Source organism: Cornus florida, unplaced genomic scaffold, assembly GCF_030987335.1.
Source record: "Cornus florida cultivar Cherokee Brave unplaced genomic scaffold, ASM3098733v1 CherokeeBrave_3.0.0_Hap2_Chr05, whole genome shotgun sequence".
In the NCBI taxonomy this organism is placed as follows: domain Eukaryota; kingdom Viridiplantae; phylum Streptophyta; class Magnoliopsida; order Cornales; family Cornaceae; genus Cornus; species Cornus florida.
In genome coordinates, this window is record NW_026775575.1 from 98,336,936 (window position 1) to 98,361,340 (window position 24,405).

General features: G+C 34.1%; 2 protein-coding genes across 2 annotated transcripts; one reads left to right on the forward strand and one right to left on the reverse strand.

Annotated features, from left to right (window-relative positions):
* Window positions 1–782: 782 nt before the first annotated feature.
* LOC132307860 (protein HAPLESS 2) lies at window positions 783–22,741 on the reverse strand. The gene is made up of 21 exons (XM_059805736.1): window positions 21,956–22,741; window positions 21,700–21,843; window positions 21,003–21,091; window positions 19,465–19,504; window positions 18,115–18,172; window positions 17,954–18,014; window positions 16,015–16,093; window positions 14,924–15,058; window positions 12,627–12,821; window positions 12,257–12,337; window positions 12,075–12,175; window positions 11,258–11,375; window positions 10,485–10,517; window positions 10,291–10,384; window positions 10,046–10,134; window positions 8,880–8,992; window positions 7,903–8,003; window positions 6,572–7,804; window positions 6,100–6,186; window positions 2,976–3,039; window positions 783–1,133 (listed from the first exon to the last, which is right to left on the reverse strand). The coding sequence occupies exons 1-18, from the start codon at window positions 22,139–22,141 to the stop codon at window positions 7,305–7,307; spliced, it is 2,217 nt and encodes a 738-aa protein (XP_059661719.1). The 5' UTR covers window positions 22,142–22,741; the 3' UTR covers window positions 783–1,133; window positions 2,976–3,039; window positions 6,100–6,186; window positions 6,572–7,304.
* LOC132307861 (cytochrome P450 87A3) lies at window positions 4,214–6,761 on the forward strand. The gene is made up of 9 exons (XM_059805738.1): window positions 4,214–4,490; window positions 4,604–4,925; window positions 5,021–5,170; window positions 5,392–5,643; window positions 5,745–5,834; window positions 5,931–6,009; window positions 6,127–6,233; window positions 6,383–6,510; window positions 6,596–6,761. The coding sequence occupies exons 1-9, from the start codon at window positions 4,291–4,293 to the stop codon at window positions 6,759–6,761; spliced, it is 1,494 nt and encodes a 497-aa protein (XP_059661721.1). The 5' UTR covers window positions 4,214–4,290.
* Window positions 22,742–24,405: the final 1,664 nt, after the last annotated feature.

Consider the following 24,405-nt stretch of genomic DNA (forward strand, 5'->3'; position numbering starts at 1 on the left):
ATGTCATTTCATCAATAATGTTGCTTTTTTCAATATAGTTATGTTACATTCTTAATGTTACGCGCATTGCTTTCTTAATGTAATAGGGTTATGTAATAGTGTTTTGTGTGTTGAATTTTTAATGTAATAATGTTACGTCTTGATATAAAATATTATGTTTTGTTACACATTGTCATCTTTATATTTATTTCGTATAAACGGGTGTCCCTCACTAAACATTGGACTAAAAATCTTTACATAAATACATACATAAATAGATACTTATTTTATATATATATATATACATTCATAGATAGAGACTTATTTTAAAGATGGAGGTCAACCCTTATACAAGCCAAAATGGCAAGAAGTAGACATGTATTTCATTGAAGTTTACACCACTTATTTTTTATTTTACCATCACTATAATAAATTCAACTAGCTTTTGACCAACTGTAGATAACAAAAGAGACCTAAAAGACTCATATTTCGAGTAAAGATCTTCCAAATTTAGTAGAACAACTCAAATACACTATTACGTGTTAAAACATGGATCATTAATTTCGTTAATAAATTATCCATGATATTCACTTCATCTATGAACACAAAAATAAAATAAAATAAAAATAATGGAACTTATAAAACAATGTTAATGTAACAAAGCCAACATTAATTGAATATTGTATGCATTAAAAGAGCTTTCGTGGCACAAGAATAGACTCTCTTAAAAGTCCTTACATGAACAAAGTAAATATTTGTGACTCACTGCAATCCACAAGTAACTTTTCTTGACTAAACACGTCTAGAATATGGGTAACATCATATTTAATACCGAAAATTAATTAAGTAAAGAGCTGACAATTGCAGTATCTAGTATTAGAGGTAAATTAATAGTATAGCCATTTGACCAAATTTTTTTTTTTTAAAAAAAAAAAAAAAAAAGGTCTGAAAATAGCAGGCACATGATACATCTATAAGCATTACATATTCATGCACAAGTGACTTGTTTTGACACTGCTCTTCTAGGAATACCCAAAATTAATTAGTAAACAGCTGACAATTGCTGTGACTATTATTAGAGGTAAATTCCCCATGCACGCGGCACTGACATGAAGAACAACTTCGTCCTTAACCTTCTCGTCCTCGCTTGCAACCTGCAACATGTATTGCCATTATACTATCTCATTTTTCGAAAAAGCAGATGAAGCACAAACAGATAAAAGTGAAGTGTGAATGTAATATCTCTTACTAATATTATACTTCCATCCTTAGTGTGGTGATTAGACTAGTTTAAACTCGAGTGGTTTCAAATGCATGTCAAGACTTGAAGGGGAAAAAAAAGGGATGTGATTAGATAACAGTATAATCACTCATGTAGAGCTAAATTTGCTACATTTTATGCTCATCCTTCGTTTGGTTTGAAAGAAAAAATTTAGATGGAAGGAGAGAAGAAGGGATGAATGAGACATTCCTAGAGAGGAGTTTATGTCATTTCCTCTTTTTGTTCAATTTGATGGAATAGAATATAATAAGGTCACAATTTATTGTATTCGTTGGGAGAGAATGTGAGAGAGTTTTAAATTATTTTTATCGTTTTACAATATTTTAATTTATAGAGGATAATTTTGTAATTTAAAAGTTGTATAATTTAGGATAGTATTGTAATTCAAACTTTCATAATTACGCCACTTACCTTCCTTCCTTTCTTCTACCCTTTTTTGGAGGCATGAAAATTTGTAAAGAAGGAAGGATGATTCATCCCTCCTATTATCATTTCTCTTTATTGTCTTCTCTATATCGAATGTATATTCTTTCCTTTCTATTTTTCCTCCATTCTTCTTCCTTTCTACCGAACAAAACATTAGTCTACTTTATACTATTAAACTACCTTATAATATAAACGAATAGGTGTTCCCGCCATGAGCTCCCTTTGCAACTGTTGAATCGAGTCTCAATTAGCCCCCTTGATATCTTAAAGTAATGATGTTGTCACGGGGCCAATTCCACCTAAAACAACTAGTCACTTGTGTTCCCATGCACACACAACTTGACTAAGAACACATCTATCACGAAGACGGTTTCACACTTAAAAAGGACTAGTTGCTCGTGGGATGAAAAAGTCCCAACATCATCCAAAGACGAGACACCAAACAAATCTAGATGTATATGACAAAGGGTATTAACAGATGACTATGCAAAAGGTTGTAACACAAGTTGTTTGCGGACCAATTTTAACTTTTAAGAGGGTAGAGTAATCTCTAGGGCCCTTAATAATAGGCTTTACTCCGCTTTGGAGAGGTTAAGGGTTCGAATTCCATTGGGGGCAAGTATACATGGTGAGTGTGCGCAAGAAGAAGTTAGATAGATCAATGATTTATACACTGGCTTGCTACTACAATCAGATCTCTCTTATGTGGCCCATTGCATGTGGGTCCCCTTAAATGAATCTGCGCAATACTTAATCAAGACAGGTAGGACCCTATCCCCAACCCTCCAACCAGACATGAGCAATTCCCTAGTAGTATTATAAAAGCTCTCTTCATTGGGTCCAGAGAACTTGACTTCATAGCAACACTTTTTATACTATTGTTTAGGGAAATGAATTGTCTAAAGTCCCAAAATAAGGGCTCATTGAGCTGTCATTATTGTGCACCCCCTCAAGGAGACCTTTCCAAGCCCATGCCAAGCAGTTAAGCAATCCGTGTAGTCCTATCAAGCAATCCACTCAACAATTTGAATTCTTCTGTAATAAACAAACCATTCGACATTTAAAAACTAATAAAAAAAAAAAGAAAAAGAAATCATCAGATGGAAAAATTTAAAACTCTGTTTGGATGCCACATTTGAATGAGTTTTATTAAATGCAAAAAGGTATGCAGCAGAAGTTTTGAAGATACAGCAAAGCATAGCATCCCTTACAATAATAAACAAAGCAAACAGGGGTTAAAAAATTAGAGCATTCAAACACACCCTCAAAAGTGAAGCAATGGCATTACCTTAGAAGCTTTAGATTCCAAAAATGCTCTCTGACTCCAAATGTTTAATCTGCACACGAGACTTCTGAAAAAAAAAAAAAAAAAATTTCACAAATCCCAGAACCAGACAACATTTTAGGATCCCTATGTTAACCCAAAGGGTGTCTGAATTCCATTTGATAAATAAAACTTCTTCCATTATTATGCTGTAGACTTTAATAAATATTGTACATGAATAATTGTGTACATAATGGTCAATCAAATTAAAACAGTAACCTACCTACATTGTAATAGTTGTTGATGGGATTGAGCCCGTGGCTCAAAGGGCCGGTGGGGTGGTGCTCTATGTGTGGAAATGAATTAACCTGAACAAGTAGCTTAGCTTACCTACACTAATGAATTAGAAAAGAAGAGCTAAAAAAACAATAATGAAATAACTATTGAAGTAAAAAAGCATATAGAGTAGTTGTGGGCGGCATATCAAGAACATCCCATTTGAAATCACTAGTGATGTAATTAAGATTCAGAATACCACATGATATAACGAGTACAGCTAAAGAAGATCTAGGAAGAGATCTAATTCTAAAAAACAAAGAAGAAAAATATAGGGAAGACGAGATCAACATGTGTAGAATTCCTCATGGCATCAACGTCAAATAGATACTGTAGTATTTAGCATAGATAACAGGAAGATTTGTATTGTTGAAATCCATTAGATTCTAGTATTTAATGATCCATTGAAGATTGGTTTTGATACTAAGTTTAGTCAGACAGATCTTTTGAACTTTCTATCTTCTCAAATCTAGAGAGAGCCCTCCTGTTCCTTAAAAAAGCCCATATTTCTGCCTCGTGCTTCTTCAGTTTCATGTTTTATGTAGTCAACCAAAAATGCATCTACCAAGAGCATGAGAGAGAGAAAGAGGGGAAACATCCTGTAGGCTTCATCGTCATGCTAGGCTTTTACAGGAATTTTATAGATGATGTTGACAAAGGAAAATGGGTGGTCTCTAGACAAAATTATTCTAGCTATTCTATTCTTATCTCCAACTACTTGTACAGCTTTTTGAGCAACCAACTTCGGAGCCAACTTAATAATATTATTCTAACTAGTTGTAGTTCTGGACTCCCTATTTAAGTAAGCCTCCTCATGGATACTGAGATACACGCCAGCACTTCCTACTCTTCCTTGTCTTCCCTGCCCGCATTTCTAACCTCAAATCCTCGCATACTTCTTTAATCTCAACACAGACTCTTTTCTACAAGAAACCCAGTGCAAAATTTTAAATTTTCTCAATTCAAGCTTCTCTCACATTCTTCTAAATATTCTCAATTCAAGATGGGGCCAACTGCTTTGTGCATTGGAGCTTTGGTTATTATAAGTATTACACATTGGGTTTACCGCTGGAGGAATCCGAGATGCAATGGAAAACTCCCTCCGGGGTCAATGGGCTTGCTGCTCCTTGGTGAGACTCTTCAGTTCTTTGCACCAAACACTTCCTCTGATATTCCTCCCTTCATTAAAAAGAGGAGGGAAAGGTAATATTATTATAATCAACCGACAAACAAGTTAGAAGAGTAGCGCAATCTTTATCATCATCAGCATTCTCATCTTTCTTCTTATAATGTAATTTTTGGCTATTACTTCTCAGATATGGGCCAATATTCCGGACCAGTTTGGTGGGACGACCAGTAATTGTATCCACAGACCCAGATCTTAGTTATTTCATTTTTCAACAAGAGGGACAACTGTTCCAGAGCTGGTATCCAGATACCTTCACGGAAATCTTTGGACGACAGAATGTGGGTTCCATGCATGGGTTCATGTATAAATACCTCAAGGGCATGGTGTTGAATCTATTTGGTCCTGAAAGCCTGAAAAAGATGATTCCTGAAGTTGAAGGGGAAGTATGTAGAAACTTAAAGAGGTGGTCAAATCAGCACACAGTTGAATTAAAGGATGCTACTGCAAGTGTAAGCTTTTGCTATCTGCCATCTTCTCTTCAAATTAGAAATTCACCAAATCTTTGTCATTACAAGTCAGTCAACGAACAATTCTGTCTTTACAGATGATATTTGACCTGACTGCAAAGAAACTGATCAGTTATGATTCAGAGAAGTCATCAGAAAATCTGCGGAAGAACTTTGTTGCTTTCATACAGGGATTAATCTCCTTCCCTTTAAATATTCCTGGAACTGCTTACCACAAATGTCTAAAGGTATATCAAAACCTTCCACACTGATCTTAATCGTTTAACACACATTCCTTCTATTTAAAATTATTATGCATCCAGAAAAGGTGAATGTTTTTTTCCAAGATAGATTGGAATTGTTTGGTAAACTAGAAGATATAGTAAAAAAACTAGTTAATGGGGAAATTTATTTTTTATCATTGGTTTCCAAGTCCACCCTTGGTTTTGAATCTTTTGAGTTTCTTCAGGGAAGGAAGAAGGCAATGAGGATGCTGAAGAACATGCTTGAGGAGAGACGGGCAAATCCTAGGAAGCACCAAGTTGATTTCTTTGACTATGTCCTTGAAGAGCTTGTGAAAGAGAATACAATCCTTACAGAAGCAATAGCTCTGGATTTAATGTTTGTGCTACTGTTTGCCAGCTTTGAGACAACTTCCCTTGCTCTAACTTTAGCCACCAAATTTCTTTCGGACCATCCTTTGGTGTTGATGGAATTAACAGTCAGTAAATTTAATGTCACTTACATTATGACAACCTTTATTATGTCTTCATATCCTATAGTATTATTACTCCACTTGACGTGCTAAATATATTCTCGCAGGAAGAACATGAGGCAATTCTAAGAACACGGGAAAATTCGAACTCTGGACTTACATGGAAAGAATACAAATCAATGACATTTACATTTCAGGTGGGTCAAAAAGTCTATTTTTTCTCTTAGAAACTATAAAGTAACACAAAATTCCTATGGGTATTTTTCTAATGCTAACTATCATTAAAATTGCAGTTTATCAATGAAACAGTCAGGCTGGCCAATATAGTTCCAGGGATTTTCAGAAAAGCGCTAAGAGAAGTCAAGTTTAACGGTATATATATGTACAGTTGATTAGTCAATTTCTAATAATGACAACATTGACTTTGTTGGAAGATAGCAAATCACAATTACTTTGACTTACCTTAATATAAAATTCGGATTGGTGCAGGCTATACCATTCCAGCTGGTTGGGCGGTCATGGTCTGTCCTCCAGCTGTACACTTAAACCCTGACAAATATAAGGATCCCCTTGACTTCAATCCATGGAGATGGAAGGTAAGTAGAGTATTGCAGAATTACTCGCTCTTTAATTTATATTTAATTATTTCAAGTAGTTCACTGCTAATAAGAAACATAGCTTCGGCCATGTTTAAATCTCTTGCTCTTTTAAATTCCCATATTGTATAATAAATGACTGCATACAGGGAATGGAACTGAATGGTGCTTCTAAACATTTCATGGCTTTTGGAGGGGGAATGAGATTTTGCGTGGGAACAGAATTCACTAAAGTGCAAATGGCTGTATTTCTTCACTGCTTGGTTACAAAGCACAAGTAAGAGATTCATATATTGTATACGCAACTTTGTATGAGAGAGAGAGAGACAGAGGCTAACCTAATTTACATCTGAAATTGTCAGGTGGCAAGCAATCAGAGGAGGAGACATTGTCCGGACTCCTGGTTTACAATTTCCAAATGGCTTTCACATTCAAATCTCTGAGAAAAAAAATAAGCAACAGGAAGCAACGTCCAACTCTATTTTATCAAATTCGGATTATGCACAGGCAAGTCACTTGTATGGCTAATGCACAGCACCAAGAGGTTCCGACTTCATTTTATTAAAAATGGTTTGTTATCAATCCTGCAAAAAGATGACAGCCAACAACACGTTTGCCTGGCAAAAGAAGGGGAAAAGCAACCAGAATGGACCCCTGTCAAGCCAAGAAAAAGTTAAGGATACTTTTGGTCAGGATCACATACGAAGTTTTGTGCATTTCTGTTTATTTTGTCTCAACACATATATGAAAGATATAGAAGATAAAAAAGGCATGTACAAGGATCAACATGTAGCACACATATCAGTATAAAAATTTGCCTGTAACAATTAGTGTGAACATTCTCATTATCACCCTTTTGTGCATGCATACTAGTTCTTAGTGTAACAAATCACAAAATTACATTTGTGGAAAGTTGTGCGCTTCCCTGTGCTCAACACTCCCATCCCCCCTCCAAAACAAATAATAGATAAAAAGGAAAAAGAAAAAAAAAAAAGGAGAAAAAAATTAAGATTTTTGCTTTAAAATTCTAAAATTTGTATTATAACAAGAATCAATGTTGATCCAATCCCACTATTCTCTCTGCTTGGGATGCAACTTAGAATCTTTATCCTCCAACAGTCCATGCTTGTACTTGTAATATTCGTCTTGGTTTTTATGACCATGTCTGGCAATTTTGGATTCTCTTTCCTTTTTGTATCTACGGTGACCATTGTCATTCTCCCCTTTCTGCAAGTAAACTTGCTGCATGACACTTGAACTCTTGGTTCGGCCATGTCTGTGCCTGTCCTTATGAACATGGTGAAGATAATAATGATAATCTGTGTCCCATTCTGAATGTTTATGTCTGTGCTCGTTATGTATACTTCTTCTCATTCTTTGAGCACCATGCTTATGATGCCTTCCTTCTTGCATACGATGTTTCTTGAGATGGATATGAGAGAGGTCAGCATCAATTCCATAATTCCGCATATCTCTAATTCTCTGTTCATCAGCCCAAAAATGATCTTCCCACCAGTCATAAAGAGGATCAAAGAGTCCCTTCTGATGTAGAAGCCAAAGTAGCACAATCACTGCACCTCAAATGTAATTCATAAAATCAAATTATTACTTACTTATCAAGAAATCACCTCTTAGTCAGCAAACTTAATAGAATTGAAGTAGAGACCACCTGTTGGGAAAATTGCCAAAAGTAGACCAAACATAATTATCCAACTCATACATATATACTGTATATGGCAGCTGAAGTCAAAAAAACCTGAGCATTTCCTTCTGCTCCACATAAGAACCATGAAAAATGGTTAGATGCACAACCATGGTAATTCCAGTCTGAAACAGTTAAAATATTTAATTGACAAGAACTGCATATTAGTCATGCTCATGGTTCATAAAGCAGCACATTAAATATGACATACATACACCTAAAAGCAGAAGCGCATATAAACATAAAGGGCAAGACTGTATCTGAATCATGTGTCCTTAAAGGTGGAAGGATATGATACATTATTAGCATGATGAAAGTCCATGGTGGTGTCACCTTTCAACTATAGGGCTATCAATTTAATTAGTAGTGCCCATAGAACAAACAGTATGCACTACGGACTCTCAAATCTGTCACCTCATTATATCTATGTAAAAGAGAAATTGCCCATGTATTCCACCTGAAAAGGTCTCTCTATCTACCACTCCACAAAAAGCATGGCACTTGTGGAGCACATTCAAACAGATTATACCTCTCCAAACAAGAAGTTAGAAGGAGAGTAATCAAATAGGTTGTTCAAAGGGTCATTATTGCCATTTCGTCCCCCATCCTTAAAAGAATAAAAAAGTACCTTACTACCATGCAAGTGTGTGCTCAAGGAAATAAAATAACCGTTTAAATTTTAACAGAAAACAAAGAAGTATGGAAACCAGATACATCCATTATAAATATGAGCAGGTTGATAACATCAACACAGAGTATAAAATGGTGCTTAATGGTAACAAATCTTGAAATGCCCCTGATACAAACATAGAGAGTAAACAAAGCATCATGTTCAGTAATTTATCATGCCCAAACAAGTCAAATATTTAATAGACAATGCGCAGATTTAAATATAGGCTACAATTTCTGAATAGTTACACATATTTCCTTCTTGGAACAAGTACCTGCAAGTTTTACCAGTGATGAAGTCTGCCAAACCGTCCCAGAATTTGTTCCACAAGATCTCAATAGATTCAAAGAAACCATTTATACTGGTCTTTGGTGGTTGGAAAGGAATCTGTAATAAGATTGTTCTTTATGTAATTTAATCAATCATGTAAATAGAACTGACAAAATACATGGCAATAGATGAGGATCCCTATGTGCCCAATAATTTTTATTATTGACCAATTATCAAAAGAGTACATGAACACGTATTTGTGAGAGGCGATACATGAGCATTACATATGCCCCTATAATTTTAATGATTGGCCAATTAAAGAAACAAAAGAGTGACTCTGTATTGATCTTGCAGCAATAAATGTTTGTGCCAGGCTACTATTTGTGTTATTAGAGTTTTATATAGGTTAGTAATTTATCATGAAACTGTTATATTTATGGTGCTACAACTTGTAGTTTCCTTTCATATTTAACAAGAGAATTGAGATTATAATATATTGTTTAATTTTAGTCTCACAATTTGAAGCGTTTAACTCAGATCTAGCATGCTCTTAAATAAGAGTAACATGATACTTTGCGTAAGATCTGAAAATACACGTCTAGATGAAATACGTCTTCATAATTTACTAATTTGAGATATTGGCATTGCAGTCTATTTTTGTTCAATATTAACAAGATCCTACAGGAGCTTGCAACTGTGCTCTCAGCATGTTTGGGAAGGCATAAAGTTCAATTCCTCTAACAAATATTGTTTACTCCTTATTGACAGGATTATCACTGATGAGCCAAAAAAAAAGGCTGGAAATTGGATAGAAAAAATTGTTTCAGAAGGAAGCAGAGCAAATGGGTAATCACTTGTTTTTCCATCTGGTTTTAACTTGTGTCTTTTTGTAGGATACCTGATCTCTATAGTATCCACTAGAGCTTATATATGGCCAATATATTCTGTATATTCCAAACTCGAAGTCATATAAACTAATAAAAGAGTACAGCTATGGTAATTTTTATAACTCCTTAAGGGCATTAACCAAACATTTTTCATTACTTTTGTTATCCAAGAAATAAAATGTTTAAACAATATTCTATTAGAGTCTCACAAGCCAAACCATCACATATTTACTTGATATGAAGATGTGTTGATGGAAAAATAGTTTTAAAACCATAACCAAACCTGTGATCCATTGTCAAGAACAGTGGCTGTAGTAGTGAATTGGCATTCAGCTCTATCAACTTCGTGAAAGTCAGAGTCCTTTAGTATGGCTGCAACCAAGCATAATTGCATGGATTCAGCAATGATATTCACTACCATCTTATCTATAATTCTAGTAAACAGCCAAAGATGCTATTCACTACCATCTTATCTATGATTCCAGAAAACTGCCAAAGATGCTATGTAAACCTATAACTCTATCATACCTGCACACACATATTTTGCAGCTTGATCAGTTGTTGGGTACAGTTTGAATGATCGAGTTGTAACTTCTTTTGGCTTCATTATATAAAATTGCTCCTGGAATTGTATAAACTTTCAGACATATGTTTAATATGTTTCCTTGTCTAATCATAATCATGGCAATAGCTTGGATCCATGTCAAACTGCAAAAGTATACCTCCATTTGGCTGACACCTGTTGAGCAGTCAAACTGCAAGATAAAAAAAATTTGGTCACATCTGAATTCAGAATAAACTTTGGAACAGTAAACGGTTGAATCGTAGGTTATTAGCTAATGAAATTTTCAATCCTTTATTTAAAATTTGCATTTGATATTTTTGGTAACACTCCATTTTCTATTATCAACAAAACATAAAACTCACTAAAAAATTATTTGGTTGAAGGCAATTCTAAAATTTAAGGTCACTTTTCTCATAATATTCCACATCAATTTGGCAAATAATTAGATCAATTTTTTTTTATCAAAGCTCCAACTTATGGATAACTACTTCAACATAGTAGTAAACTATTTCTTCTTGAATGGATTACTCTGTCACCTAGGACCAAACAATCTGTAATTTTGCCCCTACATAAGTGACAATCATATACAAACATGGAGCTACATAGAAATTTTAACTAGGTGCTAATCAGATTTCCTCGGGTTGCAGTAGTCAAAAACACATGTTAACATCACTTTTCAGTCCACTAAGAGTTTCATCAATGAAACTGAAATATTAACAATTCTGTGAAGCAAAAAATTAATAATTCTCCATGAATAGAAGATTATTTTTTCTTAAAACAGTAGGAACCTCAATGATAATATCAATCTCCTCCCTGAAATTATACATAAAATTTGAAATAAAAATACTATACAATAGATATACATCTATCAGAAGATAAATTGGGAAATAATGATGTATAATATGCCAAGTAAAGGTTCAATGGATATACCGTAAGGCTATATGATGCTTCTACTTCACCAACATTTTTGGTTGTGATAGTAGCAGTTCCAAATTGAGTAAGGGCTTCAAAAGTTGGTACAGTAATGCTTAAAATTTTTCCAGGGCTCCTACAAAAGGATGGAGATATATGACACAATTAAGGACCACAATAAAGCTAACTTAACAATACTGCGGAACAGGATTCCACTAAAATATCAGAATGATATGTTCTGTATGATTGATATGATATTTGAGTGCCGATATAATATTTTTGTGCCTGCTAAATACCAAACCCATAGTGATGAGATCATGTGCAGGAGAAAAACTGAAAAAAACAATGGCTCATCCTCACTCAGTAAAAATTAAGGAGACGAGTTAGCCAAATATATATGTATACACACACACACACACACACACACACATATATGTTAGAGTGGCAAGTGGCAACAGGAAAAAACTAGAGTAAGAAATAAGTACATGGAGAAGCAGCTAGAGGTTTTAGCAATTGAGGATGAGGGAAAGTAGAGTAAGATGGTCTGTTCATGTCTGTTGAAGATCAATAATGCACCACAGAGGAGAGTGTTGAATGTACTACAAGGGTAGGGGAGGGCTAAAAAGCGTGGGAGAAGCAATGATAAAAAGTAAGAAGGCCTAAAATATAACAAAGAAAATGACCCTAGATAGAGCTGAATGGCTCAGATTGAATTGTATCGCTTGATAATACAACTCCATATTCCACCAAAAACTCAGAAGCATGCCTTTCAGTGATACCAGAACCTTCAAATAACGCGACTTTTTAAGGCACAATATAAAGAAATTGAATAAACCTTTGGTAGACATATTCTATGTCATCAGCCCTTAGTTCTATCAAGAGGTTTGTATTAAGAACTTCAGTGATTCCTATCGAGAACGAACGACTCCCTCCATTCTGCACACAGTTGCTAATAATTATAGATTCAGATGGGAGAAATCCTTCAGAATATGAAGTTTACAATTGCTGAAACATAACTGGATGCTGATTTATCCTTTCAAACCTTCCTTGCACACCATAAAGTGGCACCTGATTCCTCTTAATTCGGTTCTGGTCAGCCTGTGAGAGACAAGATAGATTCTTCTCAGTTCATAGCAACAATTATAAGGCTTCTCAACGCCATTCTAAATGTCAAAAATGAAACACTCACAAAGGAACACGCTGACAGGTTTGGGCGATGAAAGAAATAACAAATTAATTGCAAAACCATAAAAGCAGATAATATGATTATATGTTCATCTAAGTAGTTATAAATACACAAATAAACATAAAAGTTGATCTAACAAAAAAGGCTAGCATGAAAGCATGGATTCACAGTAACTGACAATTTTCAATTCAATTTACTAACATCCCAGAAATTCCACAATTGATTATGCAAGCAACTCAAAACTGGAGAAGAGCAGAAATCTGGTTGATCATTGAAAGCCTCATAGCCAACACCAATTTTGTTACATTCAAGACCGTCTAAGGTAAACCTGACTCTCTCAAGCAGCATCCACATAGAAAAATTGCTCCCCAAAGTTTGTGGTTGACCTGGTCCATCCTTCAACATGAGAAAGAAGAAACAGTCAGCAATATAAAACCACCCAAACAATTCAATCCACAATCCTCATGTAGTGAAAAATCAGAAAGAATTGTTAGATTATGTCTACAAGCAAATAGCGTAATCTTTTCTAAAATAGGAGTACAATCAATGAAAAACAACAAACACAAAAATTAGAAAAAAAGTGTTGCACGTATTGCATGTCAAGTGTCCACACAATTTTTAAAGATGACTAATTTAACATGTTTAATTAGCTACTTCAATAAGGTACTGCGGGCCCATGGTTGAATCTTGCAATGATGATTTAATCTTATAAAAACGTAAAGCATAAACATTGATTGCTCAATACAACTATATGCTTTTTCTCAAGTGGTGAATAGTATTTGCTAAAGCAATAAATTACACATAATCATGTCAACACGAACAACCAATATAACCCAACTCAACTAGAGGTTGGCAAGAGAAGTCTTGCTTCATTATCCCACTCTGATTAGGCCATATTTTCTGTTACTAGCAACTAAAGCACATAGGAAGTATGTGACTGTACATAATGATAACAGGATGCCCGCTTGCTAGATGATATTAATGATTAGGTTACAAGTTCTCTAACATGCCCCCACACTTGTGCCCATCTTTTGGTCCAACACGTGTTTCAATATTAAATCAGGGTGATGGTAAGGTTTGAACACAAGACTTACCCTGCTCTGATACCATGTTAACAACCATTTACTCTAAAAGCTTAAGCTGTTAGAGAGGGTGTCACATTAATATACATGCAGCCTTCTGTTTGGTCCAACACGTGTTTTCAATTTTAATTAGAGTGATGGTGAGATTTGAACTTGAGACCTTTGGGTCTGCTACCATGTTAACAACCATCTAGTCTAAAAGCTTAGGCTATTGGAGATGGTGTAACTTAAATATATAAATCCTTCAACATGCCCCCTCAGTGTGGCCTTCTTTTGGTCCAACACGTGTTTCAATATTAAATTAAGATGACGTTGAGGTTTGAACATAGGACTACCCTGCTCTGATACCATAAGCTTTTAGAGTAGATGGTCGTTAACAGTATCAAAGTAGGCAAGATCCTGAATTCAACTCACATCACCTAGTAATTGAAATTGACACATGTTGGAACAAAATTTGGCCACCGCGTGTTAGAGGTTATAAATATTTAAGTTAAACCTTCTCTAACAATTTAACCTTTTGGAGTAGTTGGTAATCATATACCTAGTTGTATGATTTCAGTGAGTGTAGATATGAGGGTATTTCAATCGTTTCATCCGGATATAATATATTTAACAGCCAGGATGTAGTTATGGAAATGAAGGTATAATACCTAGGATGATGGGGAACCTTATGAGATGGGGCCAGGGTGAAAATTGTGGTTTTAGGAGAGAGAGTGGCAATTTTGGAGAAAGAGCCAGTAAAGAAGCAGGAGAATCCTGGATTGTTGCTGACTTGCTGTCTCCTCTCCCTTTCAGTGGTGTCCGAAAGTTTATCCAAGTTGAAAATGGGATATCATCTCTTATTTTTGGAAATATGGTAGTGTAAACGAAAGCTGGTAATAGCAAAAGCATGTATTGGAGTAATAGTGTAATACTAATTGGAGATGCTGCCAATTCATAGGGGAATATTTGAGGGATAAGTGAAGTGTTGAGCGCAACATGTGGCAAACATGTGTGTTAGAGGATGCGTGCTGGCTCTCCTTAAGATTTGCCAAGGTATAAACTGCTAAGAAAATATTCCTTGCAAGCCCTTGGTTTCAACAGACGGACCACAAACCACTAGAAATCCATAATGGACCACAACATAACCCCGAGGTCACATTGCATCATCCACCAAGATTCGAGGATCTTTCTTCACCCTACTCCTAATCTACACAGTTCCACATTTTTATCAAACTGACTTTTTTGTGATTTGGAACAAAACCAGATAACATAGGGATGGGGATGAGCCGTTCCTGGGATATGTATATAATCCCTCATATCTTAATAGCCGAGGGGACCATACCAAAGATGTGTTTTCTTATTGCAAGAGATAATATGGTCAACTACAGCACTTAAAACATATATATCGAGATTAGGTCATTGATGCTAGCATACCTGCCTCGGAATAACAAGATAGTAATTCTCAAATGATGGAATATTTGTGTATCCAACATAATCTCCAATAAGATTCACTCGTAGAAAATTATCATTCGATGTCACTGTCCTATTTTCAGGACCCACAACCACTTCCTGCTAGCAATAACATCCAAAACATTTTATTAGCCAACTCATCATAGATTTTGCAATTTCAAGTATAATGAACTGAAGCTTTTCGATATCTATTATTTATGGATATAGTATAACATGAAATATAAAAATGTGATCCAAACCATCCATAAACCATTTACATAAGGGAAACAATAGACAAACTTGTTGAAAGATCATTATTGATTTCGCTTAATTTTTGGACAGTTAAAGTGACACTATGTCAACTCTTGACATTCTTAAATCCACTGCATCCACGTAAAAGTGAAAAAAAACATAAAGGAAGAAAGTGTACTTGTGTGAATGGGATGATCAATCCAAAAAAATACGGTGGACGTTCACATATTCAGAACACTATATTCAATTTCAAATAAATTTGATATCTGTCAGACTTTATTTGGAAAACAGGAAAAGTTAACTAGTTATCCAAATGCATGGAATATCAACAGATGAAAGGGTCACAACTCAATATCCCTAGAGGAGTTTCATGATTAAAAATGAGTAAACCTTAAAAATCATTCAATATTCGAACTCTTCGTTGCTATTCCAGAAATACTCTTTTGGTTCACTGTAATAATTTATAAAAGTAAAAATGGAAGCCTCGTTCATGAGCAGATAAGCCAGGTGAATGACAATCTTGGGTTAATTATCCTCAAGTCATAATTTAGCCACAGAATTTCAATATAAAAAATGCAACAAAAGAAAGATGGTTTCAACCCTACTGTCAGACATGAAGAAAACCTTTTTTTTCATATAATCTGTCAGGTTTTTTCACTTGTTTAAATCAGAACATAAGATGGAAGCATCATTGTTGTCAAGCAATTGGAGAAACGATCTGAGAAACTATAAAAAGAAGTATACAAGATAAGTGCAACGTATTAAAAGATTTGGGCACAATTGATATATGTAGATTAGTACAAGGATGTTCAGAGACTACATACTGATACTTTAGGCCCCGTCTTCACCTCAATTCGAACACTAAATCCAATTGAGCGCTTTCCAATACCGAAAACATGAAACCTAAGTAATGACAAATAGAAAAGAATTTTAGTTACAAGTTTCTTTCCATCAAGTTCTCCAAATCTGATTCTAGTAACTTTTAATCCTTGGAATGATGCATTCTTAATACAAAATCATAAAAGTTTAACAAAAAAATTCCATAGAACTTCAAGAAAAGCATCATTGGTACACAATTTGAACATAGACTATTATCATTTGCAACAACAAAGAGATATCTGTGGAGCAAAATTGCTCATGGCCAGAAAATAAAATCTTGGTTGCAAGTTTCTATCCATCAAGTTTTCTAAAATTGACCAACACAATTTAAATTAGTATTGCTCACTAACAGAAATATTGTCATACAAATAACTTCCATAAATTGTTTACAGAAAAGAATATTTGAATTTCTACATGACTGCAATGCATGTTTCTGTTAGAGTTTGACCTTACTTAATAAGTATCATTAAATTAGAGATTCATAATTCTTTGTTTGGGCATTTACATTAAGATTCATAAGATAATTGAGGTCCACGGGTTGCACTGTAGGTGAATTAGTTGCATGGAATGTTGCTCATACACAGAAGATCTAAATCACCAGTTCCCTATAACTGTGAACTTTGTTTAGACTTAACCAGGTAGTGATCGAACTGGCATCTCATCTAAATGGCTAACAAACTTCTACATAATAGGATGGTTTTTTGTCTTAATATTGAGATAGTGAACTCAAGCCTCACAATCTTGATTGTTTTTAAAAAAGCATGTCGAAGACACGTGACATTCCAAACAAAAGTGACTGAGTTTTTTTTTTATTTATTGTTTTTAAAAAATGGATACACCGTACGCACGAAGCGAACATGCATGTCGAATTAAAAAGCTTATTTTATACTCTTTTTTTTTTTTTTTTTTTTAAAAAAAAAAGACAGGTCAAAGTATAAAGTATGTGAAATTCTTTCCAAAAAAAAAAAAAATCAATAATGTGGAGGCAAACAAAAAAAAAAAAGGAAGGCAGTTTGTTTTATATTTTAAATTTATCAAGCAATTTTACTTACCTAAATTGTAATGCTTATTACTTGTTTAAAATTGAAAAAGATCTAAAAAAAAAGGGAAATAGAAGAATCTCACACTGTTTTGCTTTTTATTTTCTTTTTGTCTTGTTCTTCCCATCACAAACTCCTTTCTTGCTCTAGATTGTCTCTTTTATTAACAAAGAAGCCCTATTTTTTTTTTTTTCTTTTTTTATTTATACAACTTGAATATAGCAATTCTACTTCAACTCATTCTCTCATTAGTTATAGTGATTTGAGGATTTTAAATTCTTAGGTTGATGAAAAATAATTTTAGTATTCTAATATATATACCCATATATATAAATGTATATTTATTAGTATTTGTTGTGTCTCCATTGTGTTCATGTCAATATTTTACGATTAGTCGTATCACCGTTCCGTGTAGCGTCGTATCCGTGTCTCATAACTGTATCAGTGCTCTTTAAAAGGGGGAGGTTATTCCCTCAATCTACAAATTATCTTAATTGTTTCTGAGAGACCATTTTCTCTATTGTGTACGGCCAAAGAGAAATGGGGAGGAAGATTAATTATGAAAAAAAAAAAAAAAAAAATTGAGGAGGAAGATCTTCGGGTTTTGGTCTTATTTGTGGAGGTATTAAATCATAATCAACTCTTCCTTGTTGATTGGGCTTCAAAAACAACCATATGGTAACAGATTTTTATTTTTTCGCTTTTTACTTGAATATGGTAATAGAAGAGGAAAAGAAGCAGAAAACTTTATATTTCCAGTGTTTTGTTGAGTTTTTATTTTTATGAAACCAACAGTTTCATTTATTAAAATTTTATTACTCAAGGGACAAATGCAGGCCCTTACCAGTCACCTGGAAATCGAAGACAGTGTGCGGTGTTGGCCTTCCCTTTCGTCACCTTGTCAACTAGTTCAAACAAGATTTAAAGACAATTGCCAAGATCTAAAAACCGCATCCTGCATCAACAAATTTAAAAATAATAAAAACAACTAAATTTCGCACTTACAGAAGTTTCCACATGACGAAGGCATCCTGCGCCTGTTCCCGCAAGGACAACAGGTTGGCTATGCAGAAAAAACAGAAAGAGGACCATATGAGGACACAGATAATTGTTTAAAGACAGGCAGCATTTAATAATAAAAGAAACATAATCGAGCACAGAGGTAATACATGTATATTAAAAATCAGAGTTTCAAAAAATAAAATAAAATAATTCAAGTACTGTTATGACTGTTACTATAAGGGCATTACGTAGTGTATATCCCGTGTAGGCAAAAGAAAAACTGGGGACAGACCATTGCATTAAGATCGCTGAGTACTAAATCTAGTCAACAGAAATAAAATTTTCAAAAGTAAATTCAGTTCCCCCAAGGTCGTGTCGGACAAGATTATGGTTCCAGCTTCTCTTTAGACTGGTGACTTCAAAACTAAATTGTATGCCTTTTTATTCATAATAACTGGATGGTGGAAACTTATTGGAATCCTGAAGGAGGTTCTGTTGTGTATTGGAGAACCCATTTTCAAAGCATTTTGAAGTTAAATTTCAATAAAAAGCCCTCTAGGGAATCCAGGGCCCTCTAGGGAATTCAGGTCAATTCGATGCTGGTTGTTTTTTTTAATATTAGGTTGAAAATGTCATTTTTTCTTATTTTAGGCTAGTTGGTCATTGCAATGCTATAACGTGGAAAATGCTCGATTAATAGAAGGTGAAAGAGGCAATAATTCTAGAATTGAAGGATCACTGTGGTGGAAGATTCTTCTGTTACTGCTTTCATCCCTTGATATTTAGGAAAGTATAGGCGTAGTTTTAGTCATTCATGTTTTTTGGTACTGGAGGGACATCTTGTCTATCCTAGTACCTTATTTCAGTTTTGTATAAATAATTTAATACCAAAGGGCAGCATGTAGTAAACTACATTCCACTATCTTGAATCAGTTATCCATCAGAACTTCTCTCTCATTGCCAAGTATACAGACTAAACAGATGAAGATAGCGTTCCCTTAATGAAATAGTATATTCTAAAAGGACTTTACTGCCTGCAAGTGGCACTGGGAGTAAGTTTAGAGTTACAAATCTGGTTCAAATTTCTTAATAAAACCATTATGTCAATTCATTTCAAAATTTCACAAGAATAAATTTTCAATCACTTCCAGTAATTCGCATGTTAGAGACCAAATAGGAGACAAAAATGAAAAGTTGATTAATATCATAATATACATAAGTGATAGGATAAGCTATTCATAAGTACACTGTTGATGAAAATAATTGAATAACTACAACTAGAGGAAACCAATATCAACTTTTGATTATCAAATATGTGTGTGTGTATATATATATCAACCTTTAAAATCTTACCTCTGTGTGCTCCATAATGTGACCATTTTCATCTCGCAACCTGAAAGACTCAAGAACCCATTCAGTCAAATCCACAGAAATACAGAGACAACAGATCTCTATTTCCGAGTTTAAAATAATCAGAGAATATTCTAGTTTCACAGATAATTGTTGGGATTAACATTCAAAGAATCTTAAAATTGTGGGTAAAATTTGTTTCTCTTGTAGGTTGATTGGTAATGGAATAAAAAAGAAATAAATCATCAGCTTCAGTAATTAATTTCATATATCATATGATATTTGGAATGTCACTAGCTGCAATTAGCTTGTATTGAATTGAACTTGCTAACAGAATCATGCATTGGTTTGCTAGAATGCCTCCCTCATCCTTTTCATTCATTTCCTCACACTATGGGAGGGCAACCAAAACACTGATTTAGGGATCAGCAGAGTTAGTTGAGTTACCACTATCCAAGGGCGATTAGGAGATTTCAAAAGTTCGAAAAGGATATAAAGGTAAATTCAACTCTCAAATTGTGCACTCACCAAATTAGGTTTCATGATGCATTCTCATCATTAATCATGTTAAGATTAATAAATACATATTTTCATCTTTAAAATTATGTTTTGAATGCATAAAAGTGTTTTTGATATATAAAACCTAAGTAATTTAAGTGCAGGAGAATTAGATTTGATTGAAGTATTAATCGAAGCTCACTGGACTGGGTTCAATCAATCAAATGTGGTTTGGGTCAATCGAACATGTTGGGAGTCTGTTCCCAAAAAAGGTTTTAAACTGTTAAACCTCTCAAGTCTCAACTGATTAATGGCTTAAATGAAGACACTACCTCTAACATATTCCTTCTTTTCTTTTCTTTTTTTCTTTTTCTTCATTTTTTTGGGAATTATATAGACTTCACATAGTCCCATCCAAGTGTTGCTTCCGGAGCTTGATCCCATGAAAAGTTTATTTTATTTATGAGTAGTAATTCTTTTTCTTTTTTTCCTTTTTCATTTTTTTTTTGGCCAAAATAAAATTGACAATTTGATGACTTCATTATTCACAAATGTAATACTATCGATCATGTGACAACTTCATATTATTAAGGATTACTAATAGTGCTTAAAGTATGGCAATAAGTTCTACAATTAATTAAATGTATATATGTTCTTTGCAGATCAAATAAACCTTGTGATATTTGGTGATTTGTAACAACAATATGTGATGAAGCAACAGAGAAAGTAAGTAGAACAATATGAGATGGAAGATGGTAAATTTCAAATATTTAATTTTTCATATACACATTGAAGGCAGGAACCGCATATCACAAATTGAACATAACAAGAATAAAGTGATCTCAATTATCATCGTAAATATCATGTTGAACTCTTCAAAAAATGCATGCAAACTGTAAGCACAAATCCAAACCTTAAAATGCCACAATTACATTAAAAACAAAGACAATAATTAACACTTATCAAGTAAAGTGATCTCGAATTCAAAATTTACATATGATAAGGAGGTTGAAGGTACAAAGAAAAGAACAAGAGTTACTTGCCTCTCGCATATGTGCACAACATCTGCACCAGCATCTGGCTCACATTTGCGTGTCTTAACATAATACTCCTCGGGTTTATAAGAAACATCCTAGAAAAAATAACAAATGAAACTGGTCAACTAACATTAAAAGGAGTGAAAATCAGAGACTTGAAAGAAAAAAAAAAAAAATTTCCAAAGCAACAGAAAATTTTAAATGCAGTCAAACATTATCATGTCCATACAAACATATATATTTGTCTAAATCAGTACCACGAAATGGCATAAATAATATTTCTTAAAGCAATGAAAATCATTACTTCAAATTTTGCTTAATTACTTCTAATCATTTCAGTACAAATTTCCTTACTCCTTGATGACCACGAAAATAACAAAAGAAATCAAACACCACGAGAATGTACAGTAAACTATGAAATTAATGCAGAAAACACACCAACAAGTTCCCATTTGGATGCACATACTTAACCACGCTCTTACAAATTTTCAATTAAAAACAGATGCAGATGAAAACAAGTTTTCAATGTGCAAGAATTTAAGAAACAACATTGGAAATAAGGGGCAAAAAAATAAAAATAAAAGAAATTACAAAACGAAATATAACGAGAATTTTAACCCAATTACAAAAATTATAAAAAACACCCAAATGCACTATTAATGAGTAGTATAAAGTAAATTATCAACATAATTTGAGGACATACTCGTATATATGTCAACTCATAAAGTGCATAGACAGCGGATTTGTTAATGGTTATCACCGGCGGAATTCTTAGGGTTCGCATATTGGTAGTTGAATTCTCTTCCACCTCCACTATTTCCGCCACTATCGAAGCCTCTCTCCCACTCTGAACCAACAATGGCATGTCAAATCGTAATTCTGTATATGTATATTTACAGACACATATATATTGCCCTATATATCTGAATACGCTTAGTGAGAGAAAGGAAATAACTTACTGATTCACTTGGGACGGCTATGTCAACGAGGATCTTGGTTGTGCAATTGAGGGTACTGGATTCGGAAACCTTTTCGCACTTTTCAAGCTTTGACTTGGAGAGGATTTGGATGCCCAATACGAAATAGTAAGGAGTGAGATGAAAGAGAAAGTAAGAGAAGATGATTGATAAAGTGAAAGTTCTCATTTTGGGAACTGTTTGGCGTGCGCGATAGTTAATGGTGGTGGAAGTGTCGAGTAATGTTGTATATGGGAAGTATGTATACGCAAGGGGCGGTTTTGGCGGGGAGTAACTGCCCCTAACGGTTCATATTTTCCAAATATGGCCTTCTCAAAATTAATGCATTACTCCAAGAAGTTTTGACAAACAAGAAATACATTTACACCCCTCTACCTCTTTCCGAAGAAGAGAGAAAGAAATGAGAAAGTAAAATGCCATTTAGTAATAGCATATGTCTAATATGTTTAAAAATTTGAAAGCTAAAACAAAAAATGCATTTAATAATAAAAATTGTAATTGTACTTTTGTTTTTAAAAATCTTTCACAACTTCTCTCTCTACAGTCTACATGGACTCTCCGTCGCCAGGGTGCACCACCGCATCCCAACTCCCCGATTCAGCTGGCTCCTTCCGATTCATGATGAATTGCTTACCGGGTCTTCTCCATTATCCCTGGCGAATTTCTCCTCCTCTCTCTTCAACCCTTCTTCTTTCTCTCTCTACTATCTTTCATCAATATTGTAGAAGTCAGGAATCATGTACATCGGAGTATATAAAATTATTGTTTGCTGCCTCTATTATGGAATTTTCATATACTCTGTATTTCCTAAGATACTATCTAAGAACAATATATCAAATTTTATTTATACATAAGAGTCAAAACAATTAATAATACATCTCTATTAATTCACAATATTTTTAATAAAATGAATAATATATCAATGGGAATATTAACTCATAATATAAATTAATGAAAATAATATAAAAAATTGAAAATAACTAATTTGGATATGTTAGGCACTTTCTTTAAATCATATGATCTCTCTGTGTGCAATTAACGGTCCAACACAATTCTAAAATACCACTTATATTTGTCAATAATTTTATATAATAGACAAGGTAATCAAGTTATTTCTGGTTGTTAGGGATGGCAACGAGATAGGTACGAAAAAGGTTTGCCTAAACCCGTTCCCACCCTCTTTACTTATTGGGAGTCTCATACTTGGGATAGGTTAATTTTTCAAATCCCATCGTTGTCCCGTTGAGAGAAAAGTGACCATGTCCACCCGCCCGGCAGAAAAGTGACCCGTGGGTGCCTCCGCCGGATTTACACATTCTTTTTTTTTTTTTTAATTGTGGACCACTGAGCACTGTATAGGCTGTATGGATAACAAAATAAAGACCAAAAAAAACTAAAAAAATAAAAAAATAAAAAAATTGGGAGCCCATTAAAGAGCAACCCCAAAATATAACAAAGAAGTTAAATATATGTAATATTTGAATACTAACACATGCATGTGGTTTTCCTTCTGTATCAAAATGTCAATTGAGTTTGATTGGGCTTGTGGAGCTTCTGCAAGAACTGTGATGGGCCACGCACTAGATCTTTCATACATACAAGAGATGGGCCCCATGTCTACCGGCCTATTATGACCATAGATTGTCTTTAGCGTGACTGAATTGGACCCTGATGGGCTAACCCAATTAATGCTGAGCTATAGCCATTGAACGAGTGAGCTCCACATGAACAATGCTATATAAGTCAGAATTTCTATATCCATTGTTTTAAAACTAGTTCAAAATATCTTTTTCCAATAATTCAATTCAATTCACCACATCACCTTACAATATTACTCGCACTCCTTTTTATTTTTATTTTTATTTTTTTTTTCATGACAAAAATATTAGATTAAAATTTAGATGTGCAAAAATTTGATGCGAGACTCGTAGGGCAAGCATGGAGTAACCCAAGTACCCAATCACTGGGCTAGAAAGGTGTTCGCTGACAATAATATTATAGAGTATTTTAGGGTTTTCTGTTACAAAAAGGAGAACCACATAAATTCTCCATGTGAGTGGAATTCACATTTTAGAATTAGAAGAAAACAATAATAGTTTAAATTTTAATTATTAAGATGCGAATTTTATACTATCAAATGATGTATATAATTCAATTTCATTGAAAGCTTTGTTGAACAAAATTCAGTTGATGAAGTAAATGATATCACGTAAAAGATTTTCTTCCATTTTGTGGCTCAAATACTAGTTAGCCTAAGAAGGCCCTGTTTAGGGTGATTTTTTATCGATCAGTTTTATTTACTTTTCTCGTACCTGTCTCTAGAGAACAAAAAGGGTTTTCATACCCATATCATTAGGGGTGGAAAACTGGTGAGATGGGCAAAATTGTCATCGCGTTGTCCGTAAATACAAAAAAAACATATATAAATACAC